The following is a 24309-nucleotide window of genomic DNA, read 5'->3' on the forward strand; positions in this document are numbered from 1 at the left end:
AGCAGGAAGGGGTCACAGAGCGCAGAGGCGAGGAGCCACCTGTTTTCCATTCTAATGCCGGCCCAAGCACCTGGCCGCAGCGATTACTGGAAAGTCCACTTGTCCCTGTACTGACGGCCCAAAGAAGCATGATCAAACACTCTTTGGAGATGTAACATGCCCAGTCCGGTCAGAACTAAGGGCTCCGACAAGCAGACCTCTAGCTACATAAAATTCCACCTCAAACAGTTAAAGCCTGGCAAAATTATAAAGCAACTGAAAACAGGGTCTCACAAAGATAAGGGTTAGGCAACCTCAATAATGGGTGATGCTACCAACCCAGCCTAGAATACCCCCCTCCAAAATGTTATAAGAAATGCTAGAAACTTCTATTAAAAAAGAAGCAGCAAGAAATAAAACAGAAACTGGACAGTTCTTTAGCCTTAACTATCAAAAGAACAAGTGTGGTGGGATGAAGAATGATCTTAGGGTTAAGGGACTAGGCAGGGACTTGGAAGATTTAGATCTGATTTTCAGCTCTACCACAGGCTTTCTACGTGACCCTGACCAAGTGACACAATCTCCATCTCTCAGCTCACTCTCTGTGAATTGAGGATTATGATAGTCCTCTATGTTGCAGAGGCATATACAGATACATTCATAGATTTAATAGATTTTCAGGGTCGGAAGGGACCTCAGTAGATTGAGTCCGACCCCCTGCCCTGGGCAGGAAAAAGTGCTGCAGTCAGATGACCCCAGCCAGGTGCATGTCCAGTCTCCTCTTAAAGACCTCCAAGGTAGGGGAGAGCACCACCTCCCTTGGAAGCCCATTCCAGATTCTAGTAACCCTTACCATAAAGAAGTTCTTCCTTATGTCTAGTCTAAATCTGCTCTCTGTCAGTTTGTGGCCATTGTTTCTAGTTACTCCAAGGGGTGCCTTGGCAAACAGAGTTTCTTGCTGCCCCCCCACTGCAAGCTACGGCCTCACCAGTACCGCACAGAGGGGAAGTATCACCTCCTTAGACCTGTTCGTGATGTACCTGTTAACGCATGATAGAGTGTGGTTAGCTCTAATGATCACTTTGTCACACTGGAGACGCATGTGCACTCCCTGAGATTGGCCATGCACCCACTCCCTGGAAGCGCCAGCCACGAAACTGTAAGTGCTGGCAGAAGTGCACTTCCAGTTTCTCTGCTGGTGGTTCTGTCCTCAGTGATTACTTGCTGAGGGGAATCCCCGCCCCCTCCCATCTGAAATCAGTCGGGGGGCCCCCCCGGGTCGACGATCTGGTGCCCCAATCTCTGGGTCCCCCCGCAGCTGATCGTGCCAACCGGAAAGCAGCTGCGGTGCTCCTGGAAGTGCCAGCGGTGCTTCACCTGGCACACCCACTCCCCAGCTGGCACTTGCAAAGGGGGGCACTGGTGCTCCCCCCTGCCAGTTGCCTAAGTGGGGAGTGTGGCCTGTCAGGGGGTGCACCAGAGCTCTCAGGGGGTGCACATGCACCCCTGTGCACCCCTTACATGTTGCTCCTGGGCACCAGTCACCCATGCTTCATCACATTGTTAACTCACGTGTTTGCGAGGTGTTCAGACAGAGCGGAGGTTGGGAGGACCTAATCTTGGCACTGCTCTCATCCAAGTGAGAATTTGTGCCTGTACTGCCCTTTTGCAAAGTGCAAAGTACAAATTGTTAATTTCTTGCTGTTATAATTAGAATGAATTTGATTTTAAATAAAAGCCTAAGAGACCTGTCCTTATGCGTGTTCAAAGAACTGGGGCACTTTCTTCCCTCCTATAACCAAACCATTTGGAACCAGGTATAGTTTTTAAATTCTGGTTTAAAAATCCACTTTCTTCTGTAGTTTCACTGACATGATGCCTGCCTACTTTATCATTATTTAACCCATACCAGTGCCTCTTCTCTTATCCCTGCTTAGGCAAATAGTAGGTACCTGAGAATGGCATCCAGAGAAAACTCTAATATTTAGAGCTGGCTTCTCAGGAAGACAGACTCTTCACTGCTTTATGCAAGAAGTTCATTAACTTCTGAAAAATCTTATATTACTTGGCAGAGGACTTTCATTTTTCTGAGGGCAGACTCTGGTTTCCTTTTAATAATCTCTTTTGACAAATTTTCCTCTTTGAGAGAACCTGCTTTTCCTCTGATAGAGCACTTACTGGCTATTTTTTTTTTTTCAAACAACAGATATTAATAATATTTACAGACACAAAACATCAAACAGCCATTCCTAGCGATGACTTATGTTTGAAGCTTTAGTATGGTCTTGATTTCTTATAGGTTTGTTATTGTTTCAGCATAATCTCCCTGCGATAGCAAAACACAGTTAACCCCATGAAAAAGTCTAATAAAAATGTGTGTTCTATGCACACTTTTCATGCCCTTTGTGAAAGATCCCAAGATGCATTAAATGGCTACTAATATTATTCTGTTTGTATATCCCTTCATTCATATTTGTATATCAATCAGCACACCCAGGGCACCATGGGGTTAAAACTGTTTGAGCTAAAATTCTGTCTATAAGACCATTCTTTATTTTCCATCTCATCCTCATACAATGAGTGAACATGGGATTCTTTTCTTGAATTATTTCTGCTGCTTATATCTGATGAAGCCTTGCTGTCCCATCCTCATGATGTAATGAGAAGGTCTGTGCTAAGAGACAGAGTCCACTGTGCTCAAAAGGCAGTCACAAACTGGGATCATTCTGCCTTCCAGGGGAGTGCACTCCATAAACTTAGTGCCCAATCACCAAGGAAGGTTAATTCCAAATCTCCAAGGGTATTACCTTGGGATCCACCAGCTCTTGCAGTGAGCTAAGGAGGAAGAGACAATGTCAGAGCTTGCCAGGATTTGAGGACTATGAAGATGAAGATCAAGAGAGATGATACAACACATGGACCAGAGAAGTGGTACTGGAAGTGGATCAGCCAAAAGGAAAAGCATGGCACCTCCCACAAGGAGATGTCTTGAGGCTTATACAAGGATGCAAAGGCATGATGTGGCTGCTGCAGACCTGAAAAGATGCTGCTGAGAAATAACAGATTTGTAGGTAAGGCACAAGTTTGGGAAAGATGAATGTGGTTGAAGGAAAACTATGAATTTACTGTACATTATTTCTTGACCTGCAGTATTGCTTCTATTTTAATACATTGCATCCAGCTTACTTGGTCTCACCCAACCCCTATGAAGATTACCTTGTATTTTGAAGTGTCCCAGTTATGTACTAGCCGTGCAGGTATTAGAAAGCTGTCATCCACATGGCAGGTGCTGCAGTAATACCACCCACTGTAACTGCACACTTTGGCTTTTCCATTGGAGAGGCCTATGGAGCGCTGACAGCCTGGGAGAAAAAAGAAAAAAAAACCCCACATTATTTTTGTATCCCTTGCTAGTGAGGTTAAATAGGGATGTGATAAGGGAACATTCCCCAGATAAGAGCACCGGTAAAAGATAAATAGCTTTCAAGTCTCTGCAAGTAATGGGCTATATGTGGAGATTTCAGCATATGCTGAAACTCCAGAAGCATCCATTACATTTGGTGTGCAACCTGGGATAAGTAGACTTGGTTTTTTGCAGGTGCTGAGTACTCCCAGTGGACAGCCTGTTTGATTCCCCTTAGGGGTTGATACCCATCTGATTGAATAGCACATATCTGGAAAGATCATTTACTTTCCTTAGATTATGAAGCAGCAGTATATAGTCACAGGCTAATTATATAGAATTACCAAAGCAAAAATGTAGTAGTCAGCTTGCCCCTTCTCCCATGCTGCAGTACACAATCAAACATGCCACCCTATGGATACTGGCTTGGAAAGGAATCCACCCACCCAGTGGCAAGAGGGCATTCTAAAGCCCTGGAACCCTTTGAAGAATGCACTACACTAATACTATACTAATATTAATACTATATTGGGGGGAACCAGCAGAGGTGTAAGCAGGCACTTCTGTGCCCTGGACAGAAGCAGCATATGGGGCAGCGGTAGCAACTGGGCCGCTGGCAGTGGCACAACAGTTGGGAGAGCAGTGGTGATGGCTGTGCACCACCCCGCAATGGGTGCCTGGGGCTGGTGCAGATACCCGCCCTCCCCCCCTACTTATTTACTCATGCTCTCTACACTGTTTACAAAGAGAGAGCAAAACTCCATCTGCACCAGCCCTAGCTTCCCCACTGATTTAAGATGTGTCCTTATGAAGAGCATGTTGCATTAGTTCAGCATGGAGGTGACAAAAGCATGGATGATGGGAGCAAGATTCACAGGGAGGAAAAGAAGAGCAAGTCTTGCTCTTCTTTCCCAGACCCTATTCTCATTTCCTTCTGTTGCTGACCGACTACATGGGCAAATACACTTTCCTCCACTGGGAAGTGCCCCTGCAATCATATCTGCTTGCAGGTTTTGGCTTATTTTGAAAGAGTAAACACTGTCATTTCCCAGTTGGATTTTTTTTGTTTTAAAATGGGACAGCAATGATCTAGATTGAACAAAGAATTCAATCAAACAAGATGCAGGGCAGCTTTTTGCAAAGTGTCTTAAACTTTGCATCAGATCCTCCCACTCTATTCTAAAGGCTTATATCTGTTGTTGAATGGATAAGTACAAACTCACTAACTGGTAGAACAGCCATAACAAACACCGAGTTGGCAAATATAGGAGGAAGCCACGCAACAAGTATTGCCATACCAAACAATAAGTACCATGTAAACAAAAGCGAGGACCACTCTTATTAAGGAAAAGTAATTTGATAAGGTATAATTAGCTGAACAATTGACACTGGGAAATATTCATGAAGATATTTATTCTTTTGTTTTCATGGTTTGTGATCATTAATAGTTTTCTATTACAGTAGCACTTGCAGTTCTCAGTTGCAATCAGTCCCATGTGTTAGGTGCTGCACATGCATATAGTAAGAGAGAGTCTCTATACTGAGGAGACTGTCAAATCAGGTTCACACTGGAAGCTTTTGCTAATATACTAACACCACTTGTTAGTGTGATTTTTAATAACACTTTCAATTAGCAAAAAGCTTAGTCAGTTATTACACAAGTAAAAAGGTGCTTTTGCTGATCTCTTATTGTATGAGTTATGCCAGCAAAGGCATTCTTTTATTGATATAAGATACATCTACACTTGAAGGGTTTTGCTGGTACATCCATACCAGCTTAAATTAAAACACTTTTCCACACTGCACAGCATTTGAGGGCACCTTGTGTTCTCGTCTCTGATGAAGGTAATCACAATAGATTGGCTGATGCTACCGCCCCACACTCCATTACAGAAAACACTCCAGACCATTTCTCACATCCTGCATTGATTCTTTGTACCATGCATAGCCAAGGGAATCAATGCAGGTTGTGTCCTGGCTTAAAATGAGCTACACTTTTTGCTGTTAAATTAGTTGTATGTTCCTTGGAAATCATAAGTATAAACACATTTCAGACTGATGAGAGACACTTGCATCAGTACCCATTCAGTGCACAAGGTCATCAGAAATGAGACAGCCACACGTCTCAAATATTACCACAAAAAGTTTTGAGCAAACATGTGACATCTGACCTTAGTTACAATTCAAGTCCAAAACTGAAATGTGAAGGTCTTGGTCAGCATTCCAAAACATATTTTCAGGAAACTATTATCAGTGAAGAACAAGACTCAACGCTGTTGCAGAGAATGAATAAAATACAACAAAGTTTGACTAAAGGCATGCATCTTGAAAATGTAAATCCTGTGATCTTTAGAATAATACATATTACAATCAATAATACAAGATGGGGCATTAGAAAAAGGATGGTTCTGTGTCTGTAAGTCTGGGACTGGAACTCAAGAGAAATGGGTTCAATGCCAAGTTGTGCCAGACTTCTTGCATGACCTTAGGCAAATCATCTCATCGTACACCCCATCCAGCAGTGTACGTGAATGTGCATGTGTGTGAGGAAGTGCCCATTAGTAGTGAAATGCAGAATTAGAGCCTTAAGTGCACCTTGCTTCCCTGTGTGTACAACAAAAGTTGTCATACCACTTCCTAACCTCCTAAGAGTACAGCAAGAACACATCTGATAATGTTTTCAGGGTGCCCATATTCCACAGAGGTGATAAGCTCCCAGTGAAAGAGAGAAAACAGTTCCTTCACAGTGTGTTTGTGTAAGTCAAATCAAATGGCAGGTATTTATAAATCTTTTGAGATACTGAATTCCCTCCATTTTTTCAAACTGCAGTAGCCTCCCCCCTCTACTTCACTGACAACTACTTAAAATTCCCAATGCCCACTTGAAAATTGAAAATAAAAGCAAGTTTGCTTTCAAAATTGGTTTCTATTTTTCCTGGCTTCCATTCTTTTTATTTCTTTGGACTGCAGGAGTTAATGTGCCTTTACCAGCTCCCTACTACACCATAAACAAGCTGCTGTAAAGACACCTGTGAGACCATATAGAACAACGATAGCAAGGAAGTTATATTACAAAGTCAATCTCATGAATGTAGGTCTATTTGAATGTAGTGGAGCTGTTTGTATCCATAAAAGTTTGCAGGAAAAGACCCCAAATAAGCAATTAGTGGCAGGAACAGATTAACTCTTAAACAAAACATCCTTTGTGTTCATGCAAGCATCCTTGTTAGCTTGCTAGCAGGGAAGAAGCAACAAACTCAAATGCCTGGTTTATTCACTGTACACTAGGCTAGTGAAAGAAGCTTTACAAATTGTTAAGGTCTGACCTGCTAGGACACTGCCGACTGGAAATGGCTCTATATTTAAATTAAATTAAATATATTTTGTAATAAATTAATTTACTTTTAAAAATGTTTTAGATCCAACAACTCTCAAAACATTTTCCAACCGGAGAGTTCACACAGATTTACAAAATAAGCATTATCTCCATGTTACTAACGGGCAATCTGAAGCTTAAGGGCCACATTTTGAAAAGTGTGTATTAACTTGGGTGTCTAACTCAAGATGCAGAAGATCTCATTTTCAAGGTGCTGTATACCTCTTCTCTTTTACTTGAGATCCATGGGAACTACAGATCTTGAACCCTTCTGAAAACCAGAAACCACTTGTCTTAAATTGGGCACCCAAAGTAAAATAGCTTTTCATAGTTTGTTTTGCTGTAAGGAAACCCCCGTCAGTGGCAGAGCTGGAAACAGAATCATATTCATCGTCTCCTAAGCTTGTGACCTCAGTATTGGACAATCTGTCTTCCTTTTACAATATCAATACGATTGATCAATCAGAACAACTGATCAGAAAAACAATGAAGGACATGATACATGACCTTTCATTTAGGCCAAATTTCATGCAAAAACATTGTGAATGCACTCCTCAACCGCTGGTAGCACATACGTTTAGTCTAAGAAACATAAAACTGATCTGATCCAATAACCCAACAGTGAGAACCAATAATTCCATAAATACCCAATGTCTTTGGCTAGGGACTATAGATAGTACATGCAAACCAGTTTAAGTGATCAGAAACTGGTTTAAACGTGTAACAGAACATAGGTTCAGTGCACATAAACCACTTGGAAAATGGCTGAAACCAGTTTGAGATAAACCTGGTTGAATGTAGTATCAGACTTAACTGATTTGAGTCAAACTGGTTTATACAATGCGTGTCCCAGACCCCTTGCTGGTTTAAGTTAAATCAGAGTCTCCCAGCATCCCAGAATGCTCTCTAGGCTGGGTGGAGCTCTCTGCTCCCCAGGAGAGCTGGCCCCTCCGCTCTGCTCCCTAGCTAGAGCTCTGGCAGAGACTTGCAGGCACAGCAGGGTCTTCTGGCCTCCCCCTGCCCCTTACCACTCGCTGCTTAAGCAGGGATTCCTTCCTCCTCTCTGCCACAGCACAAACCATAGCCAGCATGTGGTATGCTAGCTAATGCTGTGTAAGGCTCCAGCAGAGACTGCAGGCACAGCAGGGTCTGCATGGCTTCCCCCTGCCCTCCCCGCTCCGCTGCTCAAGCAAGAAATCCCCCCCTTCTTCCCTCCCATCTCCCACAGCACGGATCCCAGCCCCACAGACCCTAGGCACATGGTATGCTAGCTAATGCCAAGGGGTGTGTGTGTTTGTGTCTCCCCAATTTCACTGGGGCAGGCAGACAGAGCCGTGACTGTTTAGGGCTGTTAGGAGCTAATCAGCAGGTCAGCCGGTAAGCTGTTTAAGAAGTTTTAAGAAATGGAGAGAGGCCATTGTTTTGCTAATTGGGTGATAAAGACTGTTATTACTATCATCCCCCAGCTGGCTTGCTTGCCTGTCAGTTTGCTGCAGGCAGTATGACAAAGCAGGGAGGGAGACTGAAAAGCTCCGAATCATCTACAGATACATGCACTGCACCTCCCCCTGCTTTCATCTCAGAGTGCTAGCCTGGGGCTGGCAATGCTCCCACCTCTTGAGCAGCCAGTGAGGAAAAAGCCTGGGACCATTCAGGCAGACCTTCCTAATGATAGAGTCCTGCTGGGCCACAGCCCCCTCAGCTCAGCTCTCTGCAGAAGGGAAGGGAGGGCTGCTTTAGCGCCCCCCGGCTTCTAGCCTGAGCCTCTACAGGCATATGCTTGAATTTTCTCAGTCCAGAGAGATGTCTGTCCAGTTTCAAACCAGTTCAGCCTAGCCAGGTTAGACCAACCTGCAAAGATTGAATCAGTTTATGCTCAGGCTTTTTGAACATCTGTCCCTAGCCTTTATGTTCAACTTCATGCATAATAAGGGTTTCTCTGTTAAAGGATCTAGCTTTCTTATTTGTTTATTAAACTGCTTCCATATCAACCAGTTTACAAGTGTTTCTGTGTGACCATGTTTTCCTACATTTATGTACAAAGTTAGGTAGCACAACTGGTTGGCTGACTCTGTGCAGATCAATCACTGTTCTAAAAACTAAGTTAATACATAAAAGTACAGAGCTGAAACAGCTGAAGAGATATTTAAAAACTTATTATGCCCTGTCTGTCTGACATGCCATTCTATTAGCACTGGAAGATGCCCGTAGAACATACTCACTCTGTTGCTATGGCATCCATGTTTTTAAGAGCATTACAGAGGTAAATCGTGCCTCTCTGAAAAGGAAACATAGAATGACCCCCAACCCCCATTCACTGGGTAAGATGGAGGAGCCTAATTGAAGTGATCATACACCTTTCCAAAGGAGAATGGTAACAGCTCACAAAGTAGGATAATGTTTGCATTAGCAATATCACAGTACAATAAACACTGTAGAGCCAGTCTCATAAAAGAGAAGCAGTGAAGAGTCTAAATCTTTTTTGCTATAAATTGCCCCAGAATCTCAGATCACAGCATATTCATGGAAGACTTGGCGATTTTTTTTTCTTTTGCTCCAATTCATTTTTGCATTTATTACATTTAGTTTTCTTTTCCAGTTTGGATGAAACAGTGAATATGAAATGGTGTGCGTGATGTTGGCTTGATTTTGGAATGGATGATATACCCCTGAGTGGTGAAGCCATGACTGAGTTATACAAGCCTTTCTCACTAAACCTCTATGAACAGCCCATCCAATCAGGTGCTTATTTATCAGGAAAACAAAATAACTTTGCGAAAGTTTCACATATCTTACGACCACTACATTCTGTATCTTACTTCACACGGCACTAGTTTGCCTCAGCATCACAAATCCAGATGTTGGAGTCAAAGGCAAAAATAAATGAAAACTATTTTTTTAAGGAAGGTTTCCAAAATGATCTAAAATGGTCATGCTATCCATCAAGAATCCATTATTTTAAACCCTAACCTCCTACCATTTGCTGCAACTAGGAACAAACAGCAGTTTAAGCTGAAGAAGTTCCCAGTGGAGAAGTTATAGAAGTTTTAGGACAGCAGTACTCAACCAGGATGCCAGGGCACCCTGGAGTGCCATCAGATCCTTTCCAAGTTGCATCCAGGTGTGAGGAGATAAGCAGATAAGCTCAGGCTTGTCCCTGCCTGACCAGTCCCCGACTTTTACTCCCCAGCCCCTCATAGCTGAAGAAAAGCACACCTCTCAGGTCTCTTAAAACAATTTACATCAAGAAGGCATCATTGCCTGGAAGGTCATCAATTTGGGCTGTTTTAGAGTGATAAGGGAAAGAAGCAAATTCTAAAGTCCCAGAGCCCTGACAAAGCCCTGTCACATCTCCCACCCGCTCTAGAGAACCCTTTCCAGAGAAACAATTTCTGCTAAATCAACCATCTTTTTTTGTACTGCACTCCGTGCATTCCAGTTATCTTTGGCCCATTTGCTTCAGCCCCTTGCAGAGTACACTACACTCTGCACATTCAGCACAGAATTAACCCATGTTGCTTTCTTTAAAGGCATGGCTACGGCCATTGCAGGTTCTGCCCATCTCTCAGGTTTTGCTGGAAGAAAATCTGTCCTTTCCCTTCTGTTGCACTGAGTTAATCAATTGTCCTTCACCATTGTGGCTCTTTCTACAACCTTTTCAAATCAAGTTATGAAAGCACTTGGTTCCTTTGATGTTATGCAGTTCAAAGTGGTGCAGAATGACAAATCTATTCCTGTAGCACACACCAATTATGCTATTTGTTTATTTATTTATTTTTAAAAGGAAAGGCCAGGAAAGGATGGCAGCTCATGGTTTAACCACTTTGAAATCCAGAGCCTGCACCTATGGGACAGAACACAACACTTGCTATCACAGAGCCATTGCCTTTTCCTAATTTTAAACACTTCAAGATTTTTGAGTGACAAAACTAAGTATAGTTTACCTCCTTAGAGGTACCTTTTGTAAGGGGATGAGCACCTTTGTGTTGAAGAGGAAGGTCAGAAAGCATATACATTGTGACTTTCCACCAGAAGAATCCTACCATTACAAAAGCAATTTCCTATCAAGCTCATTTTTATATTTGATACAAAAGCATGAGCCTTTTAGGAGAAGCCAGAGCAGGGGAGGAAACACTGCTTTTGGATCAGCACCAACCCTGACTAAAGGGTATGGGAAAGTAGCTATGGCTGAAAGACACGTAGCTGGAGATGCATTGTCTGCAGAAATGGAGGAAAAACACAAACTTAAAAGCTTCACTTAAAATGAAAAAAAAAAAAATCAAAAAAAAAATCAAAGAGCACTAGGCTAATTCTAAACAGAGGAGAAAGTGAGGTGAAAGAGGGGCTGCGAAAACAGCAGCAGCTGTGTACATGGATGAACTATTCTGGTCTTAATAGCGTCTCTGCAAGCAGATACACAGCACCAATATCAAGAGGCTTGTTTTCAAGTTCTAACTCTGGGAGAAAAAGCACAAACAAACAGGACAACTCTAGAATACATAATGAGCATCCTTCCTAGAACTAAGGGAAAACTATGGCAGAAATGTGCATATGTGGAAGAAAAGGGGACAGAATCAGGACTTTCTCTCTCAAACTGTAGCAGGGAGGAGCTGGAGGAGTTCCACACAAATGCATGGGGTAGGAGGGCAAATTAGCCTTTCCTTATTCTAATAAAGTTCCTTGTTCAGTATCGGAGGAAAGTGACTGCCTCTGCAACTTTTTGCTATTGTCACAGAATAAATGAAAATTATTTAACTTTTAGCCCTTCTGTTGATGTTCCCCCGATATCTTGTGCGTCTGGGAGTGGTCCTGAAGCAGCCCTTCAGGACAGTTTCTCAGACTCAGGAGGAGGAAGAGTGGGAGATGGATACAACTTCCTTTAAGTACCACCTGATTAATTTATCTTCTCCCTGCAAAGCAGCCATTCCCCCGGGCTCTCTGTTTTTTGTTCCTTAACTAGTTTTTAATCCACACCAGGACTTTGTCCCTTACCCCGGGGCTATTTATTTTCCTTAATAATCTCTTTTGAAGGACCTTATCAAAAGCTTTTTTGAAAATCCAAGTAAATTACATCCACCTACTTACCTCTGCTTACTCTTCTATTAACTTTTCACCAACTTTTTCAAAGAAAGCAGATTAGACACAAACAATTTTCCATACTTAAGGCATGTTGTTCAACCTCATTAGGTTATAATTATCCAAGTGTTGTACAAGTCCCACCTTAATTATAGTCTCAACCAGCTTCCTCAGAACTCATGTAAGGCTCATTAATCACTAATATCAACGATTTCTAGCTTTGTTTTCTTTTTGAAGATAGATCCTTCCCTTGGTACCTAACTTCCACTAAAACCAGTCAAGAGTCTCTTCATTGACCATAACAAGAGTTGGATAGGACTTCAGATCACCAGCCCTCCAATCTTTATTAAGAGTGGTTATTTCAGGATACACTGAATAATCTCAACAGCATCTGTACTGTGTCACATTAAACAAAGAGGCAAGAGGCCATCCAAGGAGGGGAAAGATCATAAAGTCATCAGGGCAGATTCAGTATTCGTTATGTCTGTACACTTGTGTCTCACAAGTAGGTACCTACCATGTATATATGTGCATGTGTAATAGTTCACATGTACATGGCTATTATAAGATGTAATGTACAAGTATATCAAGAGATGAGACAGACATCCTATGCAAATTAAAGAATTCAAATGACAGAAATGCTAAAGTAAAGGTTGCCTACAGGACTTCAATACATCCCTGTTGTGTACCATGCATGGTGCTAGAGTCTTCACTTGCATGGTCACATATCATTTTTTGCATTAGCCAATACAGATTTGATAGTGTGCTGTGACTGACACATGGATATACAGTGAAAGATACAAGGGGCGCATCACCCTATGTCGCCATAGCAGCACACTACATTGCCGTACAACACACTATGGTGACATAGAGATCACATGAGTCTACATGGGACCAGCAGCTACTTCACCGTAGTGGTGCACTCCCACATTGCTATGGCAAAATAGTGGCTAAAACTAACCATGTGATGCATGGTGCAGTATGGGTGGCTACTGTGCCATGCTGTAGTACTTTCTTTTGAAAGTACTACAGCATGGCACAGTAACAATGTCACCATAAGGCAATGTGTAGATACACCCAAAGGGGAAGAAGAGTCTATGGATCTGTTTTATTTTGGGCTAAACTATATCCATAGTTAACACAGAAACTGTGGACTAAATCCAAGCCTGGACCTACTATATATTAAGACAAAATCTTCATAAGTCAGGAATAAAAATAGTACCCATGCCAAATGGCTGAGTAAACACTGCATAAAAAAATGCTTCATCTTTGGAATTATCTGGCTTTTTGCTGCTTGTATTTCTCAACTTGAATGTCATGGAAACATCTGTTTTCACATTTTGGTTCAATCCTGCTAAGTGGCCTCAATTCCCAGTGAAGTTGCTCCTTGGGGATGAAAAAACTTTAATACAAATATGCATTCAAAATGCAAAATGAATGATAATCATTCCATCTTTAGATACAAGGTGGCAGTTACATTTTTCTTGTCCCTTCTGATTCCTTACAATTTAATTTCTGCCATTCACAGAATCAGAGAAATTACATATGGCAATATACCATTAAGCCAACCACCTTCCATCTGAGTCACTGCAGGATTATATTCTTTGCTTCTGTGGGCCAGTATAAAATTATTAAAGATACTGGGGTGGCTGAAAGACCTGGATGGGAATTCTTTTTGAACAATTAATTGGTAGGATTTTGTCGTGTTTCAGGCCCTTAGCAAAGTCACCAATATAGTCTATGAGGACTGAACACAATGCCTCTCAAGAATATCCAGTCTACCAGCCAGATGAAGACATAAATTTAGAAAAACTAATAATTAAGTTCCTGATCCTACAACAGTTTATACTTCTACTTAGCTTCCCATACAAGTCTAAATCATTTGCATGATAAGTTTCTACATTCATGCTAATGAACTTGCAGCCTGGATAGTAGGGCATTCTGTAGGAAAAAAAAAAAAAAAAAATCAGTATGTAACTCAATTTTAATTTTTGCTATTGGATTCGTTTGAAGGCCACTTGACCCTAGGCTGTTATCTCATTAATTTCAATGTACTGTGGGCTTTGAGGGTTTTAGAATTCGTTTATTTAGTTGCTATTACTTAAGAAATAACTCTACCATACCTGTTCTGATCCAAAGGGTGTTTTCTTTCCTTAAATTGGGTCCACTGTATATAAAGATATGTGGTTATTTTCTTTAATAATTAGTTTTATGTTGCTCAATATATTTGGATAAATCTCCTTGCAGTTATATCATTATATTATTTTGGTATGTTTATTATTTTGTCAGTCTATTTTATTTACATTTAACAACAAAATTTGTCTTCTTGGTTAAGGACAGAAATTATACATAAACTGGTATAAGTAATCAGAAACCAATTCAAATCTTCAACATAACAGAAGTTCAGTGCGCGTAAGTCGCTTTCAAAACAGCCAAAACTGATTTAAAATAAAACGTGGATGGATGTAGTATCAGACTTAACTGATTTAGGTTAAATCGGTTTACTGAACTTCTGTCCAAGATCCCCTCCAGGTTCAAGCTAACTCTCAGTCCCCCAGCATCCCAGGATGCTTTGCACCTCCCCCACAAACTCCCCCTCGCAGGGTGGGTGGGCTAGCCTTCGCCCAAGCTTTCTGCTCCAGCCAGGCATGGAGGCATGCTCTAGCACCCCTTGGCTTCTGGCCTCCACCACTGCAGGCATGTGGCTGCATTTCTGAAATCAAAAGTGAATGTCCGTTCACTTGCTTATCAGTTCAATCTATGCAGCTTAGATTAACCTGAAAAGATTGAATTGATTCACTTTGAGCTTTCTGACTGTCTGTATTTAGCTCTTATGTACTGTGTTAAACATAAAGCTCACAACAGATAACTGTTTGCTGAAGGCAATTAGCATCTATTTGATTTGGCTTGGTCTGTTCTTAAAAGTTTTGCCAGTACAGCTACATTGGTTAGGGGCACCAAAAAAGTCAAAGCCATAACTGGTATTAGTTATGCCAGTGTAAGCCCCAGTACAAACCTAATTTTCCTAGAAAAAAGTGCTTTTGCCAGGAAAGCTTACTAGTTCCCTGAACTAAATATGAACTACTGGGGTGGGTTGTGGGGGGGGGGGTGTCATTGGGATTGTGTCTAATAGTTAAATTCTTTCTAGTGAGGATGAGGCTTCTAAACAGTCAATCAAGACTGTTTTTTATTAACAGATTGATCACCTTCCAGAATAAAGTTATAGCTTGCAAGATTATTTGTTTGGAAAATATAACTTCAGAAAGAAGTTAGTCTGAAATCAGGGTAGATATGCACCTGATAGACTAACTACTATAGATATAGAGCACAAGCTTTCGTGAACTTGAGTCTGCTGCATCAGATGCTGTGAAAGGATACCACAAAGCAGTGCATGAAGTGGAGTGACTGCTCTACGCTATCCTATGATGAAGTGAACTTGAGGTCACGAAAGCTTGTACTCTTCTTTATTTACTTATCTACTATCTTATTTAGTTAGTCTATGAGGTTGCAATCACCTTGCCTTCAATATAGCTTTAGACAGTCTTTGGCAACAGAAAGCTGAGAAAACCCCTGAAGATGCAGAAGAATACAATGAAAGAACTCTCCTAGCCATTAGGACTAACAATTTTAGCAGTACATGCTATATTCTGGGGGTTGGGAGGGCAAAAGCTGAGAGCGACCCATCAAGGAGAAAGAGTAGCAACGGTGGCAAAGCATGATGCAAGGCAACAAGGGGGAAGTTTAGGTCAACAGTGAGAGTCCTCTCCCAGAAAGAAGAGGTTGGGATCACCTGTTATTGAGTCTGTACAAACCTGACAAATTCCTTCCTTTCCCCAAAGAAAAAAAAAAAAAGCTGGGGGCATTTCTGGCAGCACTTGGGCAGCACCACTCTATGCTGAAGCAGGAGTCAGCAACATTTTCCAGCGGGGACCTGACAGGACACCAGAACAACCCGACTCAAGTCAGAGACAGGTAGGTATCAGAACCCAGTCACCACTGCCACTTCTTCCCATTGCTTAGCTGCAGCCAGGCACAGTACAGTGTGGCACAAGCCCTCCACTGCCAAAGCCTGAACTTGGGCAGCACCACTCTATGCTGAAGCAGGAGTCAGCAACATTTTCCAGCGGGGACCTGACAGGACACCAGAACAACCCGACTCAAGTCAGAGACAGGTAGGTATCAGAACCCAGTCACCACTGCCACTTCTTCCCATTGCTTAGCTGCAGCCAGGCACAGTACAGTGTGGCACAAGCCCTCCACTGCCAAAGCCTGTGCCACCTGGCTGCAGCACGGCCTGGGCAGAGCTCCCCCTCCACTGAAGCCTCAGGCGGATGACTGCGGCACGATGCAGGACAAGTCCCCCTCATTACCAAATGCCGTTAAATAAAGGCATGTCTCTGTGGGCCTGATCCAAAGGTGATGTGGGCTGGATCGACCCCTAGGCTGTAGGTTCCCAACCCTTGCTCTGCAACATTAGCTACCATGTACAGCTAGTAGCAGTATGCTGGACTTAATGGACACAATTTGACCCAGACTGGCAAATCCTGTATGTCCCAGTCTGATTCATTTATTTGTGTCCCAATGAAAGAAGTAGTTGAGTTATCAAGAAAAATACCCAGTTAACAGAAAAAGACCCCAAGACTTCCCACATGTGAAGCCTGCTATGGCTTACTTAGACATGAAACAAACAAAGCTCTCGTGCACATTTCCTATTAGAAACATGTAAGTCTTACCAAATGACTAGACCTGTGCCTAGATATTTGTAGGGCTAGCAGACACAAGGCCTCAATCCCACCACGTGAATCTCCAGAAGGGAACCCTGCAACTGCAGGGATCCAAACACTCCCCGCTGGCCACGGCTCTCCACAAGGGAATCACCTACAGAATCGGGACAATGATGCGTGGGAATTGATTCTGGGGACATGTACAGGACAGAGGGTGGGTGGACATTTTGGAGCTAAAGGAATGCAGAGCTCACCCTGTCTTCTTTCCTGAAAGTACTTATGTTCCAGGTCAAAACATTAATAAAATGCAATAACATCTATTAAATATTCCCTCTTCACCCTTTCAGTCAGCAGACTAAATATGAGATTATCATTGTTAGAGATGGAAGAAGCACAATATCTTGCCCTATAGAAACACTAAGAACCCAGCATGGGGAAAACATCTTACATGAACAGACCAAGTTAAGGCATCAGTTCCCACCAAAGGAAAACTGTTGTTTTTTTTTTTAAACTACCCTTCTGACCCCAATGCTTCAACAATCCCTGTCTCCCGCCCACTTCTCCCCACCCCATTGCCACAGTCTGACATTGCTGTCCTGGCTTATATCTCCAGTTGGAAAATGCTAGTCAGCCCCTAAGATAAACTTGTCAAAAGCTAGGCAGAGAAAAACTCATTCTTCTCTACCTGCTTGTGAGTGTCAGCTGTTTGTCTGGGAGCCTTCCCTGAAAAGCTTTAAAGAGGAAGAGAAGGGTAGGGAAAAGTAGAGTGCAATTCAGACAAAAATGGTGGGGAGGGGGGAAGACAAAGAATGAAAGGGGGAAAAAAAAAACCCCTGTCCCCATCAGGTCCTCCCAACAAACTTCTTTATCAGAGGTTCATTGTCAATCAATTAGCCAAGGCAGCAGGGGTCTGTAGGGTGGGGGGTAGTTTGAGAGACAATGGGCTGCCCTGTTGTATTACTATTTAATCACTTTTACTAAATAAATAAAGCAGCCCTGAGGTGCTGTCATGTCAAGGGAATTTATAACAAAAAAACTTCATTTTTCATTGGTCATTACTTTTTTTCCCTGCAGGACTAGAGAGGGTTATTACTGTAGCCTTAAGTTCCATCTTTGTGTTGCTTGCCTTTGATTCCCACTCGGACCCTGCCACTTTCTGGCACTAATTTGTCAGGCTGAACAAAGAAGGGATTTGTACCTCCTGTAAGGTCTCAATTAGGAAAGGCTTCTGCTGTATTATGTGCCATTCAGACAGGACACAATGACGGTAATTACAGGAATTTGCACTAAATGGCTGAAGAATTCACAGCAAAACTTTTTTTTTTTTCCTTTCCAAGCTTACCCCTCCCAGCAGCCGGAAAAAAAAAAAAGAAGCTCTTAATGCCTGCAAGATGTAATTACCGACAGCAGTCCTGTTAGGTTAAACAGCAGCCTATGAAGTAAAACAGCAGAAACCGCCTATAGTGATCATGATGCATGGAGATCTTCAAGCCTCACTCTTTATTCCCCAAAGCCTCCTCAGCGTGAACTTTTTCTCAACCCAACAGGACAGAATTCCCCAGTTATTATTATTATTTATGATCTGTATTGTGGTAGGAGCTATAGGTGCCAATTGACACTTGGAACCCCATTGCAAAAGGCACACAGCACACTGAGAAGATAGTCCTAGGAACATATCAGCCACTTTTAGAGTAAGGGTTGAGTGTTATGATGTTGAAAATATAGTTAAAACTAAGCCCAGTGCCCTGATTCACAGACATGTTGAGCATCCATCATTCCTGTTAAGCAGGCTCAATCCTGAGCTGTGGTTGCTCAGCATCGCTGAAAAAAAATAAAAAATAAATAAATAAAACAGGCCACAGGAGCATGGCAAATATCTAACATGCAAAAGGCAGAGAATCAGGAAAGCTACAGACCTTGTTTTTAAAAAGAAAATTCAACCTTAAAAACAAAAAAATTCTTTCACTGAATCTGAAAAAGCAAACGAATAAGCCCCGGCATGCCTCACTGCTGTGGAGAATATATGTGAACAATTCAGGATGAAATATAGCATGTTTCAGAGAATTCCCCCAGAATACCTAAAGTGTCTTTCAAACTAAAAGCAGGTTTCTCGCTACTCCTCCAGGGCCTGCTCCTTTTCTTGCTCCAGCTGAGGATGCTGGTAGCAGTCCCATTAACTACCGTGAGCAGGTCAACAGTCAAATGATGGAAACAAGGGCATCTACTGCACCCTCCGACTATGCTAAAGAGAGCCACAGCAAAGCATGAGAAAGTACACTAAGCCCAGGCATGGATGCTATATGGCTGTGTCACAGCAATGCTGACCCAACAATCACAACGGAGACAGCTTTATTAGCGTGTACCCAGTGCAACTCTATACAGCTACACGGCATCCATTTCTGGGTTTAGTATGCACGTGACAGGTGACAGTGCTTTCCCAAGGCCCTTCCTAGCACAGTCCAGAAGTAAGGTAGACATTGCCTAAGAGATCAAAATCTTTCTTTGCTGAATTTTAAGACAAATATGAGAAAAGAATAATGAAAATGGGCAAATCCGAGAGCTCTACTACAGGTGTCTTTATGGGCTCTATCCCCATAGTATGTGAGCAGTTCACAACCTGCGTGGTATTCTTTTTTGACCATCCAGGTGACAGAAATATCTGTAGGCACACAGGAATATTTTCCAAAATGCCAAGGTACCCTAATTTCAGTGGGAATTTGGCACCAAGGTGATTTTGAAAATGTAGCTGCAAGTGACTTGTCAAGGTTAGAGAGGGAACCCAGAGCTGAACTGGGAATTGCACCCAGTCCTGTAAGCCCAGTGTCAGTGACCTAACCGCTAGATCAGTGATTCTCAACAAGGGTCCTGTGACAACGTTGGGTGCTGAGAGATCCTTTTAAGGGTGTTCCAAAGTATTATTACTGTCAGATATGCAGAAACCTACACGATTTACAAAATCAATCCAGAGATTTCAAGTAGGAATCCACCATGTTAAAAACATTCTGACTGGTCGGGGTCTTTCTGAGTTCTCTGCAGCAGGAGAATTACTCTGTTATTTCTCTGCAGTTAAAATATGAGAGAAAGGTAGGAGCCTGCATTTTCCAAGGAGTATCTTAAATCTGAAAAAAAAAAAAAAAAAAAGAGGCTGAAAACCACTACACTAGCTAATCCTTCTTTCCCATGCAAGATGGGAAAAGTATGGGTGCCCTACTAAAATAAGACTGGGGTTTTCAAAGCAGCTGGGAATAGCCAAATTGACGGTGTTTTGTAACAAAAAGGAAAATCCTACTGAGAAACCAAACTGGTACCAGTTCCATTTCTTAGATGCAAAGTTTACTCTTTCAAACTAGAAGAGGATCCAAATTCAGTGATTTGGAAACTCACACTGACTTTTCAGGTTCAAAAAAAATACTACCATAGCAGTGGCATCAAGGTGAAACCAAGCAGGACAACACACAGTTTCAGACAGCTACCCTCCATTTCTATTCTTTTCCACAACAATTGTACCTTGTCCCTGCGTAAGAGTCAGTTTTCAAATGAATTAAGATTTTAATTAAAATAAAAAAACAGAACAATTTGGTCTGGATAAGGAAATCAAAACTCCAGGGAATACATTTGTGGATGAAGACTCAGGAAAAAATACACTAAAAAAACAACACAGCAAATGTGATGGTTTGCAAGTTTGACAGCAGTGGATAAGATACAATTCAGGATACAGTCCAAAACTGCATGGCTTGAGGTTAACCAAGCTCCACTACCACTAAAGTAAACTACATCCGAGTCATTTGATTGTACATAAGCACACTAGCCTGCTCATCATCATACTTTTGCAGTGCTCATGATGCTAGAATTTCAAAATTGCTTTGCAAACATCAGCAAATGATCCCCACGATCCTTCTGTGTTTGGTAGGTTTGTTTCCCTATTTTACAGATGAGGAAAAACGATCACAGACAGACTAATAAACCTCCATTTTTAAAAGTGACTAGTGATTTTGAGCGCTCAGTTTAACACAAGTTAGCTGATTTTAACAGAGCACTGAGCACTCCCACTCTAATCAAACTCCCTCTCTAGCATTCTCAAGCTGGGCACCTAAAAATGGAAGGCCTCAAAAAAATCACTAGTTACTTTGAAAGCTTAGGCTTATTAGCAAGTGTCTGTGAATTACTTCAAGGAGCACAGTACATCTCTGGCAGACACAGGACATCCAGGCACAAATGTCAGCCTTCCATTCTTGTGCTCTAACCATTAGACCTGCTCTCCCACTGTGAATCATCTGAACCATCAACGAGGTGCAGCCACCACCTCACAGCACAGAGTTATATATTAGCACAAAATGGAACTGGAAGGGAAGAATATTTCTGTATTCAGTGGAATGAAATCACGACACTTGGAACTAGATCGGCACATTAGATTGACTTTCTAGTCTTTAATATGCTGTAAGATTTCTAAATCCCCACAATGAGTGAAAGACTTGAGATTTATACCAAAGAGATGACATCGCCAATCTCACACACCGGGGAAGTGATTCTGCACTGATTCAGACACAAAAGCACTGCCTACTTCATTGCCAGCATTGCTTCCTGGAAAACCCATGTTCCTCTTGAGATCTCCTGTCTGGTACATTGCCCAACCCAAGCTGCTTAGATTCAGAGACTTTGATGGGATCCCATCAAAGAGTTGTGACATTAAAATAATATCTTTGCTTTTTGTAATGGGACACTGAATACTTACTTTCACTCCACAAATATTATTTCTCATACAACAGCACCTAGAGACCCAATCAGAAACCAGGTCTCACTGTGCCACACACATACAGTCTCTGCCCCAAAGAGCTTACGATCTACACGGGGCGGACAAAATCTGACCCACCAGGCCATTCTATCCAGCCCTTGGGGCCCCTAAAAAATTTAGAAAATTTATATTTATCTGCTCCTGGCTGCCTCTCAAAGATGACAAGAGACAGGGGCAGTAAGACCCAGGGGGAGTTGGCAGGACTCAGTAGCAAGGCCAGCCTGGCCCCCCCCTCCCCCCAACCAGAAGCCTCTGCATGCTGCAGCTTTCACTGCTTCCCTGCACATTGCATTGCTGGACCATGGGCGCATGGGGCCTGTGCTGGTACCCCAGGGCCAGGAGCAGGAAGATGTGCATGCATGCATTTGTGCATGCTTGCCTGCCCCATGAAGGAGGAAAAGTGTGTGCACGTCCACCCAATGAGGGAGGAGAGTGCAGGAAAGTGTGTGTGTGTGTGTGTGTGTGTGCGCGCGCGCGCGTGCGTGCACACCCACGGGGGGGGGAGAGTGTATCTGTGTGTGTTCATAGGGCGAGTCCCATACGCACACCCCACCATACACATGCATCCCCCCCCTTCACTGCCATACATGCAGGGCCCCAGACCCACACCCCAGCCACCCTTTCCCCACAAACCCCATACCCACCCACACCCCACATATCCACACACCAACAGCCCCCCACAAACATATATCCACCCCTTCATCCCCCCACCTCACAATATACAAGGAGTAAGACTTCATTTTAAGCTACTGTGCAGTCACCTCTATGTATACTACACAAACACATGTAAATTAGGACAAAAATATTTTTGGAAATCAAATTAATGTAGATGTTTGATTTTTAGAATATGGTATTCTGGTTTTTGATATTTTTCTGGTTCTGAGATGGCAAAACCCCTTGCTGAAAGGAGTATTTCCAGGGGCAAGGGGAGGGCCTTCTGGTGACAAAGGTCATAGGTTAGGGAGCAGGACTTCCAATCGCAAGATAGCGACCAGGGGGTGGGAAGCCTGTCAAGGACCGGGGCTACCCACACAGCCCTCGACAGCTTGCTTGAACTCAGTAAGTGGCCCTCCGCCCAAAATAATTGCCTGACCCTGATCTACACATCTTGTTTATTTTTTAAAAAGTGATTTTTATATAAGTTGTGTGATGGGAGATGCTCTTAAAGATTTTCTCTTAATGAAAAGCATTTAGACTCAGAAACTGAAGGGCTGCATCCAGCACCACTCCTTATAACCCCTTCTATTTCTATTTCCATAACCAACTGCTAACCAAGCCAAAACCAATTTGGTTTTCTTGATTTGATACATTAGCAGCCACTAATGTTACGGCTAAGGCACTGGAAAATAAGTGCCCATTTTTTGTGTAAAAGTTTATGCAGTCTTACAAGTTATGTTCATGAGTTGTGTTTATATCTTTGCCTCGCATAGAGACTGGGAGTGGAACGACACTTCAGCGTGGTGGCTTACCTGCACACTTGAAACTCTGGGCTGTTAGTCCTCTTTCCAAAGACAAAGTGGTCAGGATGCTCAGAAAACTGGTGGTCACAGACTGGCGCTTGCTCTTCCTAAGGTCCTTTCCAAAGGGATAATCTCTCGATTTGTTTCTAAGGGTAACTTGCAGGTTTTGACCTAAATTTCTGGCTGCATTTGCAGCAGATTTCAGTGCCTCCATCCACTCCTGTGCTTTTTGGCGCGTTTCTGCTCGCAAACGGAGGACATCTTGAGGGAAAATGACCTGAAAGCAAGAGTCACAGTCATCCAGAGTATCGGTCTGGACAGACAGGCACACATCAATATTATAGCTCAGGAGAGGGTCTTCATCCAGTATACCAGGCTGGAATGCCATGAGATAAGATCTGCTCAGAACAAAAGTAAATGCTTTCCAGTTATTCTGTACAGTCAACCTATAAAGAGTCCCTGATTTGATAATGTTTTGGTAGTCCTTGCTATTTTCGGTGAAATTGGTGGGCTGGAAAAATTCAGCAGGCTTCTCTTGCAAAACATGAATTTGGGCAAGGTCATCATTGTTGTCCAGTTTCTGGGTGTTTTCCAATTCTTCCTGTTGCCTCATGAAAGCTGGCACAGAGGAATGTACCACTTCCCAAAGTTTCTGCCCCCAGTCCAAAGCCTCCCATGATGACTGTGCCTTCAACTGCAACTGGGAGTTGTCTGATAGGATGGTGTCCACCATCTTTGTTTCAAGGTTGCCTGTAACAGTGATACTTTGGAAGTGCGTAAGTGGATAGACTGTAGGAAGATTCTGGTTGCCACTGCTGTCAAGATAATACAGGTAGAGTTTATATGGAGACAGCTCTGCATAACAGGGTTGCCAGAAGCTGTCATGATCCTTTCTAATATCTAGGTAGCCTTTCTTCAGAATGTTTGGGAAAGTCGGCTTGTGTTCTGGAAGAAATCAAACAATTATTTAATTATTTTTTGAACACTTCATTCTGCAAGTCATTTTGGCTCATGTTAACAGCTTGAGATACAGGTTTCCCTCGATTTATGCGGATTCTTTATATGCAAACTTGCTCTTATGTGATGAGCATATTTAGTCCCGTAATTCGTTATATGCGAGGTAAATTCACTCCTTATAAGAGATCAGCATAGATGTCCCCTGCCCAAGCAGGTAAGCCTGTGGGGGGAAGGGAAAGGGCCGTGGCCCCACTCACACCAGTCCTGGCTGGGGAAAGAGCCAGGCCCCTGCTCCCCCCAGCCCTGGCTGCAGCGGCCCCAGGAGCAGCTGACACCAGCTGCCTGCACCAGGGCATGGCGCAGCCTAGGACCAGAGGTTAGTGGGGACAGGCGGAGCATGGTGTAGCACAACAGCTGCAGGCACCTGGTGCTGGCCACTCCCAGGGCCGCTACAGCCAGGGCTGGGGACAGTGCCGCTCTGTTCCCCCTGGTTTATTACCTTGCGCAGCCCCAGGAGCAGCACTCCTTCCCCCGCTCTTTCC

The 24309-nt window shown here is 42.9% G+C and overlaps 1 protein-coding gene across 1 annotated transcript in view; it reads right to left on the minus strand.

The window, feature by feature from the left end:
* The window catches only part of PLEKHM3 (pleckstrin homology domain containing M3), a 116825-nt gene that overhangs the window by 67354 nt on the left and 25162 nt on the right, over window positions 1-24309 (minus strand). Inside the window, exons 4-5 of the mRNA XM_006029126.3 lie at window positions 22820-23755; window positions 3196-3341 (exon numbers count right to left, since the gene is read on the minus strand). Of these exons, the coding sequence (XP_006029188.1) occupies window positions 3196-3341; window positions 22820-23755 (1082 nt within the window). The remainder of the gene's footprint in view (window positions 1-3195; window positions 3342-22819; window positions 23756-24309) is intronic.

This window comes from Alligator sinensis, unplaced genomic scaffold, assembly GCF_000455745.1.
Source record: "Alligator sinensis unplaced genomic scaffold, ASM45574v1 scaffold699_1, whole genome shotgun sequence".
NCBI lineage: Eukaryota > Metazoa > Chordata > Crocodylia > Alligatoridae > Alligator > Alligator sinensis.